Source organism: Nanorana parkeri, unplaced genomic scaffold (assembly GCF_000935625.1).
Source record: "Nanorana parkeri isolate BGI_ZX_2015 unplaced genomic scaffold, ASM93562v1 scaffold150, whole genome shotgun sequence".
Lineage (NCBI taxonomy): Eukaryota > Metazoa > Chordata > Amphibia > Anura > Dicroglossidae > Nanorana > Nanorana parkeri.
In genome coordinates this window covers 1,073,643-1,095,909 of record NW_017306418.1, presented here as the reverse complement: position 1 = coordinate 1,095,909, position 22,267 = coordinate 1,073,643, and the positions used below count along the sequence as shown (strand labels likewise).

Genomic DNA, 22,267 nt, shown 5'->3' with positions numbered 1-22,267 from the left:
AGGAGAGGGACGTTGGATAGGTGAGGATTTTCTTCAGGGACTGCTGCTTAGCCCAACAATCAAGGAATTGATCCCTTTATAAAGAAAAAAAAACAGAGTACATAACAGAGTTTGTGGCTAAAAAGGTGGTGGCCAACATCTCTCAGTGCCTGCTCCAAGGCATGGCATTTACGTTTAGAAGTTTAAAATGGCTGACAGGTTTTCTTTAAAGGGCTGTGAATAATGCAAGTACAACCCTAAAGATAACTGCATTGCTTGAGACTGCCAGCTTGTTCCACAGACTCTTGATTGTCTCTTAATGTACATGTGCAATCTAGTAAAATGGCAATTTGGCAAAGAATTTCATAAGCAGGGAGGAGGATGAGATATTTCTCATGAAGTGTATGTACTGTGCAGTTTTTCAAGTTTGCACGATCTGCTTTAAGTATGACTAAAAACGAAAAGAAAAGTGCACTACAAATATGGCCCCAACATGTATTTGTTCAGTTTTATTTCTTAGAAAGGTTTTATATGTTACTTGTGTCAGTTCATATTTAATTATTTAAAGGTTCAGTACATCCAAAACTGACTATAGCCGGTATATCTCTTGGGGATTACAGTGGTGACATCTACCTGCCGTAGTTCCCAGTTCTGCACCCAAAACCATGGAATCTCCCTCCGTCTGCTGCAACACAAGTCTTACCCATACCGCACTAATTCCAAATTGTAATATAAAAAATTCAGTCCATAGATAGACCCCCATCTAAGCTATGCCCATTTGGCAGATGGGATTTCTAGTGTAAGATTTCATTGCTCACTGAAGTTCGACAACCTCCATGACCCATCACATTGTTAAAACACTTTACTCATGAACTTCTCTTTACCTAATTAAAACACCAGGCATTTAACAAAACCATTTTATAGGCCTATGCATCACTCAATTCCCTATGTATTTTGGGGAACTGTAAATTCTTTGAGATGGAGTTGTTATCAGAGATAGTATTTATACAGAGGGAATAAAATACTTCCTCACTGGCCTAAACAGTGAGATAATCACTCTCCTGCTTGCTGAAACACTGCCGAATTGCCTTTGCCAGCAAGAGAGCAATGCCTTGGGGTCAAGTTTTTTTGGCTTTTATCGCAATATGATCACTGGCAATTCACCACCAGTGACTGGATCACTAGTGTGTCATAGACCATTGAGTTCAGACCAGACTATAGGAGCTTTTACTTAAAAGTCAGAGATAACCAATTTTGGCCCCTTATAAAGTGTGCCATGTCAAAGTGTTTAGAGTTCCCCAAAATACTTAATAAACTGGTGGTAAATCAGCTCACTGGTATATCCTTATTGGATGGACTGTCTCTTTAAAATGGGAAGGGAAACCAAAGGTGGACATTGGTACCAGAATTTTTCAAATTCACAAAACTGCTGCAGCCATTGCAAAAACGAAAGAGGGTGTCACACTTCCCTGATGGTCTTTTAGAATTCAGAACATGCTAACAAATAAGGTCTCCACCGGTGACACTTTCATTATGACATTGTGTGAGGGAACCTACAGGAACCTAGAGGTGCTGCATATACCTGCAGCAGCTTTCAATACCCTCTTTTTTGCCCGAATGCCAAGCTGTTCTGATTGGGTAAAACTGCAGCACTTTTGAATAGTGTTGATGCTTGCCTATCCTTTTTCATTTGCCACACATTGGTAGTGGCTATTAAGACAGCCCATAATACTGATGGGCAAAATAGAAATGTGTATGGGAGGGGCTTAGATGTGACATTGTGGAGTCAAGGCAGCGCATTCCACCATGACTAGTGTATCAACCGTGGGCTCATGCTGGTCTGCATGCTCCTCATGTGTGGGGCGCCAGGCATCCCATCACATTTTACATTAACTTCTTGTTTTGTGGCTGGCTTTGTAATGGCTGAGATCCTCTGGTATACTTGAACACAAGGCTCTCTGGGTACTCATGACCTTAGGTGGAATCACTGCACCTTGCCCCTTCGTGGCAGAGCCCACATCTGAGAGGAACCTGACCTAGCTTGACCAGTATTACTCATGACCTCTCCCCACATACACTCCTTTAGTTATTACTGTGGTAGGTAGTCTAGCCCACCTCAAGCTTGTTACAGCAGAAATGTCAATCTAGAGGTTGGGGTAGGATCAGTCCACACACAGGGAGCCTTTTCAAACTTTTACTTATAAAACTTCTTCATATATACAGTATAATACACGTTTCAGTCATCCCATTCCTAATGACAGCACACCTCTTTATCAAACACACAGAACAGTTGCAAACAACAGCAGAGAAGAGAATAGTCGAGGTGTAGCCCATAGCTAATGGAGAAGTATTGCCCAAAGTTCTGCATCCTTCCGTAAGGCATGCTAGTAGTCCCTTTAGGATTAGTACTGCTCCTGTCCTTCCTTGGTTCCCCCCTAGGAGAAGCTGACAGATATCCACAGCAACTACATTTTGGTAGGCTTGATCCTGTGCCAACCCATGGGCTAACCCTCCACTTCCAATTAATCATCTATCTCCTGCTGAACTCTCGGCGGCTCCCCCGCCCACAGCTATATATAAAACTCAGCCGTGTACCATAGAGCTCCCTTCAGGCAGAGCTACCCTTAACTTACACAGTGACTCCCACAGTCATTATTTATTACCTATGGGCCCATATAGTGGCTACCCTCCTCAATCCTGCCCACTCCCCTACAGCACTACCCAGAAGTGTCACGGCTTTGCCCAAATAAAAAAGCCCAGTATTTGAATGGACCAAACAATAGTGAAAGCTGCTACAGGTACAGTATGTCTTATCTACAATGGCACATCTGTTAATCAAAAACACTGCACAACTCTTAAACGAGTCTCACTAACTCTTTAAAACAATAATCATTCATGCACTTACCTGCCCAGTTGGTTCACCATTGGTGTCACAAGCAGTGCCCCAACAAGACCTCCAATGGCAAAGATCGATACAGTAACAGACCACAGAATGGAGATAGTGTTACTACTTATGGTCTGATCATATCTCCGCGACCAACTTTCATTGTACAGTTCTCTTATGTACTGTATGCAAGAACAAAATAAAGCATTGTATAATAAATTGAATGAAAGAGGTAAAATTAGACTTGCTAACCAATTTATAGCATAATATCAAAGGAACAAAACCCTAATATCAGTGCCATGATAATGGAAACATATAACACAAATGTTACTTAATCATTTTCGATATGCTTTCCTTCACTATTTCCAAATCAGTGGGGCACCTCAAAGTCTACCTGCCACCTTTCCTAACATGCTATCCCTGGCACCTAAGCATTCTGTGCATACAGTTCTCAGTACCCTGCTGAGGGGCTTTAAACTGTGGAAATCACAAGTTTACATATAACGTATACCCATTTTTTTTTTAGAAGTGGGTTTGTCAAGAGGCTGAACTACTTAATGACTCCTTACTTGTCTCCGCAAGGAAGCCCTAAGTACCCAGATCCCCCTATCTGGACCCGTTTACAAATGTAATAGCAAAAGGGAAACTCTACCGTGACAGGGGAGGGGCTGGATTCCCCCCTACCCGCTCCGATCCGCCAGCGCTGACTGGCGGAACGTACGGGGGAGGGGGGTACAGCTGGCTCTGCCTCTAGATAGGCAGAGCCAGCTGTCACTCACGCAGCTGGGCGGATCTCGACATCGATGTCAGGATCCGCTCCGGCGTCTCAGTATACCGCGTGCTGTAGCTCGCGGTATACTGAGCTTAGGGTAACGGGAGGACGCTAGTTTGTGTCCTCCCGTTACCCTAAGGAGAACTATGGGGAAAAGCCCTGACCCCATAGTTCTCATTTAAGGCAGATCTTTACTCCATATTAGTGGGTGGGCTATTGCCATAATGTGCATGTATACAGAGCATTCTTGTACATTTTGTCACACTTTCTTTCTAGAATGCTCTCCTCCAGTATTGTGATGTCCGCAACCCTCCTTGTAATTTAATCACTGCCATCTTCTTCCAGTGTTCTTCTGGGTCCAGCATCTTCTGTGTCTCCCTGTGGGCAGCCACTGATGATGTAACTCTTGTGAATGCATTCGGGAGTTACAGCTTCCCCTGCACCCAGCAGCACTGAAAAGAACTGGAATGTACACTGCCCTGTGCATGCACCACAGGCAGTGTACACTAAATAAAGAACTGCTAGAAGGACGAAACAACTTTTTGGTAGAAAAAAGGATTTTTGAAATAGTGAAGGAAAGCATATGGAAAATGTAAAGTCCCTTCAGCCAAAAATGTCTGCTTTGTATTAGATGTTTCACTTTAGTTCTGCTTTAATACATAATGGGAACATAACAGGAAACAGGAGCCATGAAGATCCAGTTCATTACAGCTTACATTCTTACCAGTAGCAAAGAATACAGTGTGTACACAATATTTATTTTACCATTCCAGGGTTCCCCTACTACTAATCATCACTCATGTAGAGACACTGACAAATTATTTGTCCTTACAACTTAAGGGTGCAGCCAACCTCAGATATTTCTCCAAAGTTCAGGTTGCAGGTGATGCACTTTGGAGCAAGCTGAAATTGTATTTCGTTACAACAACCAAGACCGATATTTTGGTGTCCTTCAAATGTTAGTGAAAATGACATGACAAACATTTATCTCAAACACATAATTACTTTTTTAAAATGTCATCAACTATCTGAGACAAGGAGTTGCTTGAATGATTAAATATAACCAGGTCATAGTGGAAGATCAGTGAAAGTATATCTAAACTCAAGAACAAAAATATAATATGTTGCATTTTACAAGCCCTTAGATATTGTAGATGTATTAGTTTTCTTTGTTAAAGGAGAACTGTTAGGAGAGTAAAATTTACTCTTCCCAATAGTTTAAACCGGCGTGTGACACTGCAGCTAGAGAAGTGAGCAATCACAAACCGCTGATCGCTCAGCTTAATGCTTCTTCCTGCAGAGAGCAATGCCTGTCGGTCACCATTCCCTGCAGGTATTCCCCCATCTGCTCCCTCTGTTCCTCAAGTACCTTTTGGAGGGTCAGACAGGGGCGGGCACAGCTGACCCTGGCTCTAAAGAGGCAAAGCCAGCTGTCAATCAGGCAGTGGAGTGGATCCCGACACTATTGTTGGCATCTTTTATAGCTGCAGAGCGGCTCTGCACTGTCAGCATCTAGCGGCCTGCTATATGCTGGTTTTGGGTCATAGGAGGATATTAGTAAATGTACTCCTGTGACCCAAAATAGAACTATAGAAAAAAAGTTTTTGCTATAGTTCTCTTTTAAGGATTTTTTTCCCCCTTTACTTTCATACTTATTAAACAGATCAAATAAAATTGACAGTGTTTTGTTATAACAGATGAAAAGGGACCAAATGAGACGTCTATTGCTAGGATATACTGTACATACCCTTTAATGTAGCAGTCTGGAATGCATCTATCGACTGGTAAGCCCAGAGAGAAATTACTCGCAAACATTTTGTCGTATGTTGAGAAAAATGTAATTGTGGCTGCAGAAATCCATAGAACTGTAAACTAAACCCACACAGGGGACCATATATACTTCCATGCAGGATTACATCCCATGATTTGTCTGCTAATGAACACAATCCATATTGAGCATATTGACTGTTGAGTAGTAGGACATGTGTTTTTTTACTCTAGGATGCAATTTGAAGTAGAAATGGATTGTTTTTATATCATGTCTTAAATTTTTTGTATCCTTGTTAACTAACATACTTATTTTTAAAGCTGGATTTGGGGCATAATAAAAAAATAGCCCCAATGAAAGTTAACATTGGAACTACTAATCTAGAAAAAAAACTAATCTAGAAAAATGCAGTTATCTTAAAGATTACTAAAGCCAAAACTTTCTTTTTTGTTTTGGATAGAGTAGAAATGATGAAGGGGCCACCTGCATTCCATACAGCGCTATGGCCAGTTCAAATGAGGTGGTGCTCGTAGTGACAATGACAAATCCTCAAAGTGTTGTAAGGTGAGTCACCTGCACACACAAGTTCAAGATTCAAACTTAATCCTGTTTATTGTAGATAGGTCATATGGCTAACTTTTCGGGGCCATGCAGGGTTCCTTCTTCAAGGAGACACAATGAGGAAGGGACCCTGCATGGCCCCAAAACATTGGCTGTGTGACTTATATAATGAATCTTTAACTTGGATAGATTAGAAATGCATTTAAACCTCTGTCAGTTCTTTTTTTTTTGGAGGTGGAGAGAGTTCCCTCTACTTCTTATCCCAACAGCACATTAGGAAGTAAGCTATCTTTCAAGTGTAAGGGGATATCCACTCTTGGACAGTTGCCACCAGAACAGGCAGGCCTAGAACAGCAGACGGAGGCGTCTGTGTAAGGCCTACATGACAGGGGTTTGGGAAGGCAAAAAGGGGTCCTTTGAGGGTTAATTTGTCCCTAGGTTACAATGGGACATTTACCTGATTGGTCAGAGGGGTGGATGCCTGAGGAAAGAAGGTTCCAGATCCAGATGGAGTCAGCAGCGTCCCACCCTCCCGCCCTATTTGTTTTGTGGTATATGCTTTTGTTCTATATTTGCATTGTCTGACTGAATTTTGTTTTGATCTATGGTTAATGTCGCTGCAGCCTGGCAGGGTATTGGGGTCCTTAAGGAGCAATCTATGCAGTTGATGTTTAATTAAGAGCGGGAAGCTGTCTCAGGTATGGCATCCCTTTGTTAACAGGTCAGATCGTTGGTCATCTAGTGTCTGCCGTTATATTGCTCCCCGAGGAGGATGTGTACCGGCTGGGGACCATGTAGGCAGACACTGGTTGGTTTGTTGTGGGATGGCCTTCAAGGACCTCAGTTCTCGTTGTCAGTTGCTTTTGTAAAGATTTGTTATATGTCTTTATACTTAATAAATTGGCTGCTGTGGCCACTAAAATCCAATACCAGTGTCGTATCAATTAATTAGAAGGGGGATTGATATAGAAGTCTTATGCTGTTTGTTAATTGACCCTTGAAAAAAAGGTAGACATTACCCTTGTCAAGGTGTCCCCATTGGTAGCTTTCTTCTTGTTTGGATTCCCCATCACTTTCTGTCTTAGTGACAGTAGTCATCAGGATATAAACATGGGTGAATAAAAACCTAAAATCAAAGAAATAACACGCACTCCTTTTGCATTAAAAACAGATGTGTTGGTTGCAAATCTACATGGAAGCCACACTAGCTCCTCAATGCTCCTCTGTATAGTGTGGTCCCTAACTCTAATCTAGCAAAGCTTCCATCCTGAGACAATAGAGATCAAATGGAGGTAACCAATTCCTCCTTAAAGGTCCAGAGACAGATCAGAAGCCCAGCACAGCCTAAAGACAGTTGAAAACCTCCAGTATATATCATCATTCTATAACTGGACAGCACAATGGTTAGAACTTCTGCCTTACAGCACTGGAGGTCCCCAGTTCAAATCCTGGTCAGGACAGTCTCTGTAAGGAGTTTGCACATTCTCCCTGTGCTTTTGTGGGTTTCCTCCCACACTCCAATACTGGAAGGTTAATTGGCTCCTATCTAAAATTGGTCCTGTATATGTGTGCAACAGGGACCTTAGACCTTGAGCATAGGGTGTAATGTGCAGTATGTAAATTGTCAGTGCTATATAAATAAACTGGCTTTTTAGAACAAGGAGTACGTTTGCAACACACTTATCTACCAGTCAACAAACAAATTCAACACTGTGTCTCAATAGTGGGTAATGTGCATATTTGCGGGTGACGATGACAGCCAGTAAAAGCAATAAAAACCTGACAGTGCTACGACCACATTCCCTCTCTTTTTCCTATTCTAGCCTACGTTGTATCCTTGAATGGAGCCTTGTTACCCTTACGAAATATTAAGCATCCTGTTATTCAACTGACACGATCATCAGCTGAACCCCTCCCTACCCCTAATTTCCCTGAATATCAAATACGTTAATGCAACTTTATAGCAACACCTAGTCTCATCCACTATGCATGTACCATACTTCTCACACAAAATCGCATGACCAATCCTACTGGATTGGTTGGATGAGCTCATAACTGTCTTTTATCTTGTTATGCTTGATTTGCTCCCTGGAACCCTTACTTACCCAATCCCCTCTCGGTGCTGACCTTCAGTATTAACTCTATGCTATGACCATTTCACTGTTTCATTGTTTTATTTTTTTCTGCATGGTTAATGCTTGTAAGTCTTATATTTTGAAAACCAATAAAATAAATTTACTTGTGAAAAAAAAAAAACCTGACAGTGGCTCTAACTCTTCCCTACTCTCCCAAACAAAATGCTTTGACTTTAAATACATTTTAATTTTAGGCCTGAAGATTCCTTCCCATGATGCCTAGCAGCTGCATGTGCATTTGTATGTCACTGGCCCAGTATTGTAAACACTACATTTCCTGGCATCTTTTTAGTCAATGTAATTCTAATCTGGAGGGAAGGAAGAAGTGGGTGGTGCTTCAGTATACAGTATAGTGTGCTCCTTTGTATTCTTTCTATACAAGGGGGCAGTCCACAGACCAGTCTGGCACCAATTTGGTGCCTGAGAGAACACACCAGTCTAGGAACACAGACTCAGGGAAGCAAAGGAATTTTGTAGGACTAGTGGTGGAACTACTTGCACAGCGGCCCATGTGGTCGCTATGGGGTCCAGGGCAGAGGGGGCCCGGTCGAGAGCAGGAGGGAGGCTGAGGTGCAGGTGCCCTTAAGTTCTGTGTGGTCAGAAGTCAAAAACTAAGCGAGGCAACATGGAAATAACGACACCTGCAAACTTCTCCCCTGCCGTAGTGTAGTGTAGGGTAGGGTAGAAGGCGGAGTGATCGACCCGGACTCCACACAGGAACAGCGGTGGCAGTATGAGTTCTGCACTGCAGCAGGTACCCTCATAATGGGATGGGACTAGGACCTGTATGGGGGACACAGGGGGTACTGGGGGATTTTAAGGGTACTGGGGTATCCAAATATTAATAATGTATCGGTACCCACAGGAGGACATATATGGTGGACAGTTACATACATGTAACGTTCTTCTAAGCAAGTTGTCAGGGGTACCGGCACAGGTGTCGCCACACCGTATACAGGTACCCACACAGGTTGACCAAACACGTATGACCACACCGGACAAGGCAGTATGTGTTTATATTTATTTGTAGTACCAACAGGACTGCAACAAGCCGGAATCAGGCCTACAAACAGGTAACAGGACTGCAAAACAGGTAACAAGACTGCAAACAGGGAAAAGGGTTCAGGACTGCAAAACAGGTAACCAGGGTTCAGGACTGCAAACTGGTAACAAGGTTCGGGACACACAGGAAATGATAGCAGGCCACTGAGCCATCATCCTGACTGCAGGGAGGGTTTAAATATCCTCCCAGGAAGCACCAGGTGATGGCTAAGTACTGGCAGCTGGGAGACACCCACAGGTGAGCACTGGAGCTGCAGGTTCCAGCACCACCCAGTGGTGGTCTGGTGCCTAACAGCTCCTGGCTTCCTAGAGACACCTGCAGGTGAGCACAGGAACTGCAGGGCTTAGCTCCAGCGCCCCCCCCCCTTCTGGTTTGCAGAAGGGGGGGGGGGGCATCCACAATTTTGCTATGGGGCCCTGTGATTTCTAGTTATGCCCCTGTGTAGGACATATTCCTAAGTTTTTATTGTTAAAAACATGCACACTTGTCTCCTTTGTCAGTGGCAATAGCGCTACACAGCACTAGCAGCAGTGTTTCAGTTTTGGAATTGTGCTTAGGCACTTTCCCGTATTGAAAGGGTTATCAAATGGAAACTAGACGCCAGCCTGGGGGGAGACGACGTTCTAAGGTTAGAACGCATTAGCTTCCTCTAAAAGTAAAAGGATTATGAGAATGGAATGATTTTGGGATTCTAAAATCATCTACACAGGATTTGTTAAAAAGATCTATTAATAGAGTCTTAACACACTAGTTCACTGTCTTTTCGATGAAATTGCCCATTTGTGCAGTGAATCATCAGTAAGCCATTATAATAATGGTATAATGCAGTGAACTACTGTATTTTACAGGCTTCGTAAACTGATAAAGATCCATAATAACAAACAGTCTTTTTTAATAAGCAGTACAAAGAGCAAAACGCATGTGGCGAGCCATTACAATCAGAAGTAAGAAAAATTCTAAGGGGTTGTTATGGGTATTGTAGTTTTCACTTATGACTTTGTATCTAGCACTAATGCAAATGTTTTGACAGTGACAACATCCTAAACCTGTCCACATGTCACTAACTTAAATCCAACTAAACTTCCAGTTTAGATCAGCTAAATACATTCCAGGTGCATAAAAAGGTGTGCAGTAAAATTGTGTGCAGATTGGAGCCACAGACTGTGTAAAAAAGCCTATCCCCCGCCAGCATGCTGCAGAGAAGGACCCTTGCTCTTAGTGTAAAAGCAGTGGTCACTCTGCAGAGGTCCAGCACACCCCCTGCTAAGTCAGTGCTAGAGATCACCAATGAGCAGGGAACATGAGCTTTTCTGATTGCAGACCTAAAGGACATAACAGGAGTATGTGTTCAACCTCTGCAAAGAGACCACTGCTTCCACACAGAGAATAAACTGTGCACATCTTCAGTTTTGATGCTCCTGGAATGTATTGAAAGGTAAAGTTAACCTTTTAGACCATGTTTTATGTTACATCGATATTCAGGGAGCAACATGAAACATGGTCACCTCATGCACATTTTTTCTTTCATAAACATGTGCTGTTTATTATTTCTTTTTAAAAGTGAACTTTAGCTTCAACTGATATAACATCTACGCTTAAAGGTGAAGTATTGGGGGAGTAAAACATACTCTTCCTAATACTTAGAGCTGGCGTGAGACACTGCAGCTGTCTTATGCCGTCTTTATATACCGGGAGCTGAACATTCATGTGAGCTCTGATCTCTCAGCATATGGTCTCCTCCCTGCAGAGAGCGGTCACTGTCAGTCACTCCACCCCGCAGGGATTCAATCAAGGGCTCTTTGGAGGGACAGACAGGGGAGGGGGCGGGCACAGCTAGCTCTGGATTTAGAGAGGCAGAGACAGCTGTCAATCAGGCAGAGGGGTGGATCTGGACAATATTGTCGGCATCTTCCTGGCTGCAGTCTGGCTCTGCACTGCCTCAGCCCTCTATATGCTGACTTTGGGGCATAGGAAGACATTGGTAAATATACTCCTGTGACTCAAAAGAGATTTAAATCCAGTTTGTTAAAAAAAAGTCTATATGTAAACGATACATATTATGCTGGAAGAAGATCTAGAAATGCACAAATGAAGCCTTCAGTACATGTAGGACATCTGGTGCCCAGATACAGATGCATTCCAAGGCAACCAAGGTAGATTTACACTTTTAAGCAGATGTGTATAGCAGACAAATACACTTGCTGTACACTGATAAAGGGTAACATTATTGCTAGAAATGTGACTCTTACTGATTAGAGATCACTGTAATACTGTTTACACAACTTAATACACCTATAAATCACAGCACTTCCCATTATCATCTCCGCAGGCAATAATATATTATTATATTGTAACAGGTTCAGGGCGACAAGGGAAAAATATACATTTGTTCTAGTATTTACTGCTGCAGTGTCAGAATAGGTGCACTCCATAGATCTTGCAAGACTCTTACCTAACACCCCCCGCCATTCCATTTCTAACTGGCGAGTATCTAGAATACTAAGAACTCATTATTTTCACATGAATAGGCTGCAGTGTCTGACATTTAAAGTGAATCTGTGACCAGGGTATGGCCATTCATGTATTTCCATAATGTTAACAAGCAGTAAATTAGCTTTTAAGTGTAACCATCCTGTTTTCTGCTAGTTATCTAACTAATTATTTCCTTAACAATAAACTCATCATAAATTCTAGAGACTTACCAATGCAGGGGCATTCACAACAGATAAATTATAACCGTATAAGAAGGATGACCCCAGAGCACCAACAAGAGAAGCCATTATAAGCTGCCATGTAAAGTCCTAGAGTAAAAAAAAAAATATTACAATACCACATAAGCTACATGATTCATCAGTGCTGGGTATGCGTCATTTCTTCTGGCACTTCACATTTTATTGAACTCAGTGGACAAAGCTCTAGGGACAAAATTGAAGTGAAATAGTTTGATACATAAGTGTACATAAGTGTAATCATAGCAGATTGTATTGTGTGTATTCTATGTACATTACAAATTTTCACTTTTGAATTTCCCGCCGGCTGTGACACTCGAAAACGAAACTAAAAGTCAGATGCCGGCTTTTAGTTTCATTTTCGGGCCGCGTACAGCAGAGGACGCCGCGGGATCGCAGGGACAAGGTAAGTGTCACTTTTCTCTGCAGCCCCGAGTCTGGCTCGGGGTTACCGCTCCTAGCATTAAAAATTCAACTCGAGCCAGACTCGGGATTACCGCCAGGGAGGTTAAAGAAATGTAAAAATAGATGTAATGTAAAAGGACACTCCCTCCCTTAAACCAGTGCCTGCACGTCTATTTTTGTACACGCATCATGATGAACAGGTAATGGGTTCAATGTACTCTATCTGTTCACCTGGATAGGTTACAGCAACCTACACTAGATAGCCAAAAGTTTGTGTACACCTGACCATCCCCTTTAAGGTGCTCATACACCTTACGATTATCGTACGATTTTCGTATGCGATCGACTTTTCGTTCGACAATCGTATGTGTGCATTGCAGTGTCCAACCGACAGTACTGTACAATCGTACGACTTTTGACGGTCAAGCATGTTTGAAAACTTTGCTCGATCGTACGATTGTCGTAAGGTTGCTGGCATTTCCGTCCGTCAAAAGTCGTACGACCTACACTGCGCTTGCGCTAACGAAAATACGGCAAATCAATTACCGCATTTCGTCCAGGTTCTTTTCGTTAATTACGGCTAAATTAATCTTGCGATCATCGGGGCAGGATGGGGCTGCCGTACGAAGATCGTACGACTATTCGATCATCGGACGAAAAGCTTCGGCCGATAATCGTAAGGTGTATGGGCAACTTTACACTACATGGCCAGGTGTTTTCAATGAAAAGTACTGTTAATACTAAAGGATACAAAGTGATTTTGGACGATTGTGCACTTTCACCCTTGTGTCAACAGTTTAGAGAAGGCCCTTTTCTGCCCCAGAATGATAGTGCCCCGGTGCAAAAAAGCCAGGTCCATAAAGTTTGACCAGTTTTATGTGAAATAACTCAAGTGTCTTGCACAGAGGTCTGACCTTAACACTACTGCAATTTGTTTGGATGAACTGGAATGCAGACTGCATGCCAGACCTTCTTGTCCAATATCAGTACCTAACCTTTCACATGATTTGGCTGAATGGGAACAAATTCCCATAAACACATTCCAAAATCCTTCAGAAAGCTATCCAAGGAGAGTGAAAGCTGTTATAGCTGCAAAATGGGCACCAACCCCATATTAATGCCATAGTTTTGGAATGGAATGTCCAACAAGCTTATACATGTGTAATGGTCAGGTGTCTACAAAGGTTTGGCAAAATAATGTATCTGCCCTAACAAGCGAGTAACTTCCAGTCCCTTTTCCCTCCATATAAATGCAACACCTTTGTGGTGCCTGTAATAGCGAAGACTCTAGTGCCCTACTGGCATCCAAAATAGCATGTTGTTTGAGCTGGTGACCCACTCAAAGGAAACACAGGAGGTTTATTTGATAGTACGTGTCTTCCACGTTCACAGCTCTTTGTTTTCTGGCACATATTCCTGGTATATGGGCTCAATCACTCAGATGCAAATAGAGGTGTATGGGCATACAGTGTAAAATATGCCCAAAAGCCACAATTGCTGTGTTTTTGTGTCAATAGGATTGTATAGACAGAATATGCCCCACAGCCATGCCCTCCGGCCGTAGTGCGATCATCCGCACCGGAACGTGCGGCACATCAATGCCTGTGTTCCAGTCCAGTGCGATCAGAAAGAAAATAGTGCATGCAGCATTTTTTCTGACCGCACGGACCATAGAGCAGGCACTGATGTTCTACGCGTTCCAATGCGGGCGATTGCACTGCGGCTGGACTTCAAAGCACCACCATCCCCCTCCCGCCCCAAAACAAAGTGAGCCGGCCGGAATGCCATCCAGTGTGTTCTGCCACCAATCGGGCCGGAACACACGGGGGCTGGTGTGAACTAGCCCTAACTGTCAGTCTTGCAATGCTCCATGGGACTTGTAGTTCACAACAGCTGGAGGGCTCAGGGCTTATCCCTGCTCAACGGCTCAGTCACATGGACGGAAATAGAGTTGTATGTGCATACAGTATAAAATACACATGTATTTCCAGCGCCAGGTAGAATTTTCTTAATAAAATGTAAGGTTCGCGGTTTGATGGTCCCTTACCTTCTTGTGTTTCCCTTCCTTCTCGTTGTTAGCCATGGTTTCAGGATGTCCTGGTGCACAAGTGTCCTGTTTAAACAAACACCAAGAGGCTATTAGGGATTTTATATGTGCTCACATTCCTTCTGTTAAAATGATTTGTTTATATTGTGCAGTTTCTCAGTGTTGTGACATTGGAAAAATGAACTCACCAAGAATCCTGTCCCTGTTTTTGTAACTTTATCTGAAATGCTGCTAGTCACAACAGACTTCCTTGTTTTACTTTTGTAATTCAGAGAAGGCAACTGAGTAATATGACATTTATATGACAGAATGAGTAATTAACCCCCAGGAATATTGTATACTGTTAGCTGGCCAATGGCAGAGATATGTACGGGAAAGAACATGAGTGTAATGGGGAAAGGAAAAAGGAAAGCTGAGGACTGGGAACTTTTGGCCTCGAAAGGCAAACACAACCAAATTAGCTTTTCATAGGTGTAAGGACAGTTTTCTGTGGACTAAAGGGAGTGCACCACATAAAGTGTGTCATTGACTAATGGCCATTGTGAAAGGTGGAATACATCTTTTTAAAGAAGAACTCTGGGCAAATAAAATCATAACCCTTGCAGTGGGGCTAACTTTGCACTGCAAGGGTTAAGTGCTCATTTGTACTTACTCGCACAAACCTCAGATCCGGCCAGCTGTGACACTGCTCCCCCCAGCCTGTCTCCTCATCCACTGCAGCGATGGTATGTCCCTTAGTGTCCTCACTTCCTGTACACACTGTGTAGAATGTAATAATTTGAGGATCCTAAAGCTGGCCATTCCCCCTATAAATTATCTGCAGATTTTCTATGGTCAGATGGAAAAAGTGCAACAGATTCCTCCATTTGCACTAAACTGTATGGATGGAGGAATCTCCCGCTGGGCCAAGCTTCAGTATCTTGCTAGTCGGCTCCACTGGCTCTCAAAACACCTGAAAATGCCCAAATCCAATCAGATTCCGGTATTTTGACAGCCAGCAATCTATAGGAGTATGGCCAACTTAACATTCACATGACAACATCTCAACAATTGAAGCTACAAACTTAGAAATTTCACTTTAAAGGCGGTGTCAATTTTAATCTAGTTGCATTTTACAAACTTTATACATCTTTAACTGTTTTATATTTTTTCAGTATCCTTGTTTTACAAATAAACATTATATATATTACAATGTATTCTTGGAACAGTAGTGGTTATCTACAGAGATAGAGCAGATGAGCTTGCTCTGCAGCTCCTTTTGTCTAATAGAAATCTCACACTAAAGCTGGGTACACACGAAGCAAATCTCAGCCGATCCAGTTGGAATCGGATGAAATTCGATCTGTTGGTGGCCCTATCCCCTCAACAGAAGACAATCATTAGATCAATTTTTGACAAAGGGACATCCTGCAAAATCATCTGCCATACAGTGCTTGCAGCCAATCAGGAGCCAGAATAATACAGTACACAGTGGGAGATTCATTCATCCATCCATGCTGTTAGCATGAATTGATGAATATATCATATTGTTTTTCTTTCAGCCTGTAAACCTAAACAAAGAAAAAATATGACCATGTGTACTGAGCTTTAGCTGTCATTGCTCCAATGGACTCACTGTGTTCACTACAAGGGATTTTTCAGCACAGCTCAAAAGTAATCATACCAACTATTTGGCTGGATACAAGACTACATAATAATTATATGCAATATATCTTATATTTACCTGACTATAAAACTAAATGTATTTTTAGTCCTGACCATAACAAAGCAAATCTGTACAAAACCTCAATATATTCATCAAAACCTCAATATATTCATCAAAACCTCAATATATTCATTTTAGAAATGTTCAATGTCACTTTGCTTAAAGCTGAAGTCCAGGTTTACACACCTCTGACGCACAGCACAACCATGTCTGGCACAGCAGGAGAGCTGACGTATCTCTGTTGTTGGTAACACAGGTCTTTGACTTTAATTACTAAAGTACCCAAGGTTAATGTTCCAATTTCTTGTAAACTACACATATAGTCAGTCTTCCAGGCAATGTTTTCTTGTTCTGTGCTCAGAACACACTTTGAAAAGGTGAAGTAAAACTATACCGCCTTGATTCCATCCCTTGCTTGTTTAAAACCAGTGGGGTTGATTTACTAAAGGCAAATAGGCTGTTCACTTTGCAGGGGAAGTTTCCCTTTGCTTTGTGAATGAGGTAAAGTTCTGAAGTTCACCCAATCACATGCACGCAAAAATACTGTGTTTTTTTATATTCCTTACACAGAATTGGGTATTCTTTGCAAAGTGAAATTTCAACACAGTCACCAAGCTAAGGGAAACTTCCCTTGAAAAGTCCATATTCCCTTGCAAAGTGAACCGCCTATTTGCCTTTAGTAAATCAACCCCAATGTCTCCATGATGTGTCCTAACTGCCTCCCCAGCTATAGTCTTTGCACCAACATGCACTATATACATTCTTTAATCCTCAAGCATTCACCCTGTGTCAGTTCTTGCTCTCTGGTCACTACTTCTGACTGTCTTTAACAACCCCTTTCAAAATTCCCTCCATACTCTGGCATGCATCCACCAACCCTCCACGTCTTAAAATGTGCACTTGCTACCATCAGAAGGATGTAGAACCTTGATACATACAGTATCTTTACTTTTCCCACCATAATGTTACCTATACATCTCACAAATCTACCTTACCTTATGATTTTTAAGCAATTTTTTGACAGACAGAATGTCTTGGAAGCTTAAACTACCAGTATGAGTCAGTTGACTTGACTATAAGTCTATAGCTAGATTGTCATTCTGTCAGCAGGGTCTGAGAGCTACGAACCTGCATTGGTGCCCGTTCCAAGCTCTCTGCTGGAATGCTAATTTATTTATTTATTTTTTTATTACAGGAATTTATAAAGCACCAACTATTTTACTTAGCACTTTTACATACTGCACATTTGCATCAGTCCCTGCCCATAAGGAGCTTACAGTCTAAGGTCCCTATCTCACATGCATACAGGGCTGATTTAGACAGGAACCAATTTACTAATGAACATTGTCATTACAAGGAGTATTGCGAAATTAAAAAAAGTGGTTAAACTGTACTTTTTAAGTGTGTTTCTTATTTTATAATGTATTATTTGCATGTTTGCAGATAATTGTTTTAACCCTTGTATGTTCTCACTTTTTACATTGTTATGTCTATATAGTTGATATTAGGGGAGATATAAATATATATATATGCATTCATTACTGCAAAGGTAGTTAAAATGCTTGTGCATGATCTAGTCAATTGGACTTACCCCAATACAAACATCACAATCATCAAAATAAACAATAACTTTGCAACATTACCTACTCAACAAGAGAGAATATAAATTATTTTAGGGTTAGTATATCCAAAATTTGATTTCTACAGCAAAATACAAGTGTTCCTCAACAGAAGGTGTACCCACCGGCTGGCTGACTCCATTTGCTTCTTTCATTGCATTATTTGTCCTCATGTTGTTTGACAGATGTTACGAAGAAAATGACTAAGTGAGTCAAAATACTCAAAACAGATATTAATCATTAAACACATTGCTGGGTACTCTTCAACCTATTATTGGTTGGACTGTATATTTTATAATGATGAATCATTAACAGTGCATAATCAATAAAATCATTTATTTTATAGCCATGTCCCAATGACATGGAGCTTAGTTATGCGATACAGGACTGACAGTTCATCTCATAAGTTCTTCATCATGACAGTGTAGTGGGAGCTAAGGTCAGACTTTAAGGTCCGAGTTCTTGATGGATCTTCTGATTCTTGTTATGTATATAGAACTTGGTAATTCTCAGAGCATAAGGTATAGTAGATATTTTCTTTCTTCTCCAGATCCCCCCACACCCCTAAAAAAGCTACTTAGGTCAGCCCTACTATAAAAACAAGTGAACTCCTTTTATAATCTACAAAACCAGACAAAGAGCCCAGAGGCATGTGTCCACATGCGTGCGTGTGCAAGTGTGTAGTTCATAAATAACCTGATAATTAAGAGTGATCTATCTGCAAAAGTCATAAATACTGCAAATAAAACGCAAGAACTACAGACAACTGATACATAAGTCAATATGTGTGTGGGAAAATTCCCAATCTAAAAGTTTACAGCTGGCAACAAACCAGAAGTATGGAGGAGCGGATCATATGAAACCTAAGACAGGAAAAAAGGCAGAGGGAATAGACACTTTGTTGCTGTTGTAAAGACAACACAAAGTTGCGGACAGATCAAGTCAGGTTTTTATTGCTGCCTGTGTCTCCACTAGGGGATTCATCCTCCCTATTTAAGACCCCATTCACACTGAGCGATTTATCGCGCGATTTTTGTAGCGATATCGCTCATATTTCCGCACTATATCGCTCTATGTAGCTTCACCAATACAATTCAATGTAGCTGTTCACATCTCGTCGCTCAATGTCGCTCAATATCGCTCAATATCGCTTGTAGCTCGTCGCTGGTAGCTTGTCGCTTCTACATGACCCTTTTTTAGAGCGATTTTGAGCGATATTGCTCCTGATTGCATACAGCCCAATAGGAAGATGTCGCGCGACACGTCGTTCAATGTCGCTCAAAGTCGCGCGATTTGCATGTCGCTCAGTGTGAATGGGGTCTTAGACGTGCCAGTCAAGAGGAAAAGTCCAGAAAGTAAGCGCTCTCAGAAGGGGTGGGGGTGGTTATGACAAAAGGTGTGCTGCTTCTGGTGTGTGGGGACCGGGGTGTACTGACCGCTGCTCTCCTTACCCCTTTTCTTCACACCGTCACAAGGAACAGAGTTGGGTGCCCTTCCTCTACATACAAAATCCATCATCTCCCATACCATCAACCACACCGGAAGCAAGTCTGTGTTCTCCATGCCACTGGACCCATGTTGGCAGTTCCCACACGGCATCTAGATCTGTACAATCAATGTTGAACCACCAATAATGGAATTACCATCAACATCTGGACCTGGCAGACAATTCATTGCTTAGTCTGATTTGGATCTTCACCTTCACATCACGTCACCTTTTGTAATAGGCGAGCACTGCAGGGACCAGGTGCAGGTGGCCGTCGCGGTCATGCGCAGGCGCGGCGGGGATCGATAGCCCCAGCTCTCCGTGGGAACGCGGTGACGTCTGGGGAACGTCTCCGTCGTCGCCTCGCGCAGGCGCGCCGCGGTCCTCCTTCATCCCACACCTCATGGCCGTCTAGGTCGGGCGCAGGCGCGCCGGGAAGCTCCGCCCCTCCAAGACGCAGCGCTCGGCATAAAGCCGAGTCACGGTAATTGATCGGCGTCTTTCCGTTGATCGTGGAAGGACGCTGATCAATCCAGCGTTCCCTCGCCTCCACACCACCAGACTCGACTCACCCACTGAAGACTGCCACCACCAGCAGAACCGCAAGTAATCTGGGCCAGGCAAACTGAAGCCCAGGTCTCCTATGCATAACGATATAGCCCTATCTGCATTGCTCACAGCTGTCACTGCACCTTAAACTGCCTGAACTGTTTCCATTGCTCTCAGCCGTTCACTGTACCTTAAAACAGCCTGTACAATTGCATTGCTCTCAGCTGTTCACTGTACCTTAACAACCTGTACTATTGCATTGCTCTCAGCCGTTCACTGTACCTTAAAACAACCTGTACTATTGCATTGCTCTCAGCTGTTCACTGTACCCTAAAACAACCTGTACTATTGCATTGCTCTCAGCTGTTCACTGTACCCTAAAACAACCTGTACTATTGCATTTCTCCCATCAGTAGCTGTACACTCCAACCGGTCGTGCATTACTGCCAGGCAATAACCATTCGTGTGCCTGTGTTCCCCATTCCTTACTGTGTATACGGGGCGTGATGTACCGCAGCCTCCCAAACGCCTAAGCACATACAAAACTGGGCATTCTAGGGAGGAGCTGCTATTCTGATTCCCGTTCCTTAACCCTCTCCATTCCGCAGTTGAGATCCATAGAGGGTATTCGGCCCTCTCCCGAGGCGAGCATTACACCTTTAGGACCTTCATCACTGAGGTTGCAACATTGCTTACTTAATGGTAAGTTTATGAATGATACACCTGCCAATTATCCGCACTGATAGTACTCATGTGTCTATCAATTCTTTCTGGCTCACACGCTAATACTGCAGAAGTCCCATTTGAAGTGCTGACACACCACCACACAGCACCACCATCCAGTGGCGTAACAATCACCATAGTGACCCAGGCGGCCGCTATGGGGCCTGGGGCACAGGGGGGCCCGGCCAGGACATCCCTGACGCCCTGCGTGCCGCCTGGGTCACTATGGCATCTCACGCTGCTGGCTGTCACTGGCGGCTGTGAAGAGAAATGTGCCACTGTTCAGTTCACTGATAGTGATCTGTGCAGCGGCGCGTTCCTCTCTACAGCCGCTGCTGAGTCAGTGAGAGCCAGCAGCGGCGGTGAAGCAGGCTGAAACCAGCAGTGGAGGAGGCGGGGCAGGAGGCAGTGGAGGAGGTTGACTCACGTTAGGTTGTGGCGCTTTTCGCCCCCTTTTTGTCATCCTCGCTATTTCACCTGATGACAAATTTTTCAGAACATGATAGCAAATCTACATTTTTCTGTTGTCTCCAGAACAGGAGGGGAGAGAAAATCTGCCAATGGGGACATCTGTTTTTACAGCAACTTATAAAGATGGAATTTCCTTTTGCTTTGGAGATATTTTGTTGTATTTCTTTTTGTGTCTCACAAGAAAATGCTAGGGGTCTTAACCATTCCCTAACTTTAGCTTTACATGCTTTTTAACTATTGGATAGTCTGTACCTAAATTTCAAGTGTATTTCCACTTTTGCAGTCAAATTGGAGAAAACCTCACTATATGTGTATGTGTTCCCATTCACACAACATACCGAAAATAAATTTAAAAAAGAAATGTTTATTACATTTTAGATTTTTCTTTGATTCAGGCCTTTGTGCAGATTCCAGGCTACTCTGAGCAGTTTGAAAGTGAAAGTAGAGGGACAAACCAAGGGACAGACTGAGCTTCTTCTCATTAACATACAATGCTTCTAAATCTGTAACACTTTGTTAGGACAGACAGTGTTTCAATCCAGTTTACAACTGATAATGAGGAGGAAAGCTAGGTAGGATTTTCAAGCAAGTAAAAGGAGCTTAAAAATCGAAGCAAACATTTTTAAATATGTTTTTAAGTTATGCAATGTGAATGGGAACATGTAAACAAACATAAAGTTGTTGTTATCCCAATTTGGCTGCAAAAGTGAAAATTTACTACAAGTTTAGTTGATTTACTGCCCACTACCACAATTAACATTATATTTTCTTAGTTATAAGCTCATTTCTAAAGAGTTTAAAAGATTGCAAACGATCATGTAAGGCAGGGAAGCTTACTTCCTATTTTTAAAACACAAAGAATAGTACGGTTATTCTGGGAAGAAAAAAACATTTCAGTTACTACAGAGAAACTTGATTTGCCATTTAATAATGGGCAATGTTTAAAAGTGATTTCTGCTGGTGAATTGAACATTGAGCCCTGGATTTTACATTAGAGTGACACTAAATTCAAGAGTTAAATCTTAAAAATGCATTCAAGCACCTATTAAAAAAAAGGAGCATTTTGGTGTATCACTCAGCTGTAGATCCTCAAATCATCTCTGAATTTGGGCTGATACTGTCAGCATGCCAGCATGAATTCAGAGATTTGAGGATCTACAGCTGAGTGATGCACAAATTAGCTACATATCTGTTAATAGTTAAGGTACTTGAATGCATTTGTAAGATTTAAGGATGGACATTCAGATGGTGAGTGAATAGCAGCAAATACTGTATTGTCCAATTGGGTGAATAGACCAGATACATGTATCTATAATTTGTGGCAAATCTTCTAAAAGTCATTCACTATAAAAAAAAAGCAGTATATGACTG

General features: G+C 42.4%; 1 protein-coding gene across 1 annotated transcript in view; it reads right to left on the bottom strand.

The window, feature by feature from the left end:
- Positions 1–19,558, bottom strand: part of SLC2A9 (solute carrier family 2 member 9) — a 199,614-nt gene extending 180,056 nt beyond the window's left edge. Inside the window, exons 1-5 of the mRNA XM_018554251.1 lie at positions 19,383–19,558; positions 18,500–18,530; positions 14,344–14,409; positions 11,865–11,963; positions 2,885–3,045 (exon numbers count right to left, since the gene is read on the bottom strand). Coding sequence (XP_018409753.1) covers positions 2,885–3,045; positions 11,865–11,963; positions 14,344–14,409; positions 18,500–18,530; positions 19,383–19,558 — 533 coding nt within the window. The remainder of the gene's footprint in view (positions 1–2,884; positions 3,046–11,864; positions 11,964–14,343; positions 14,410–18,499; positions 18,531–19,382) is intronic.
- Positions 19,559–22,267: the final 2,709 nt, after the last annotated feature.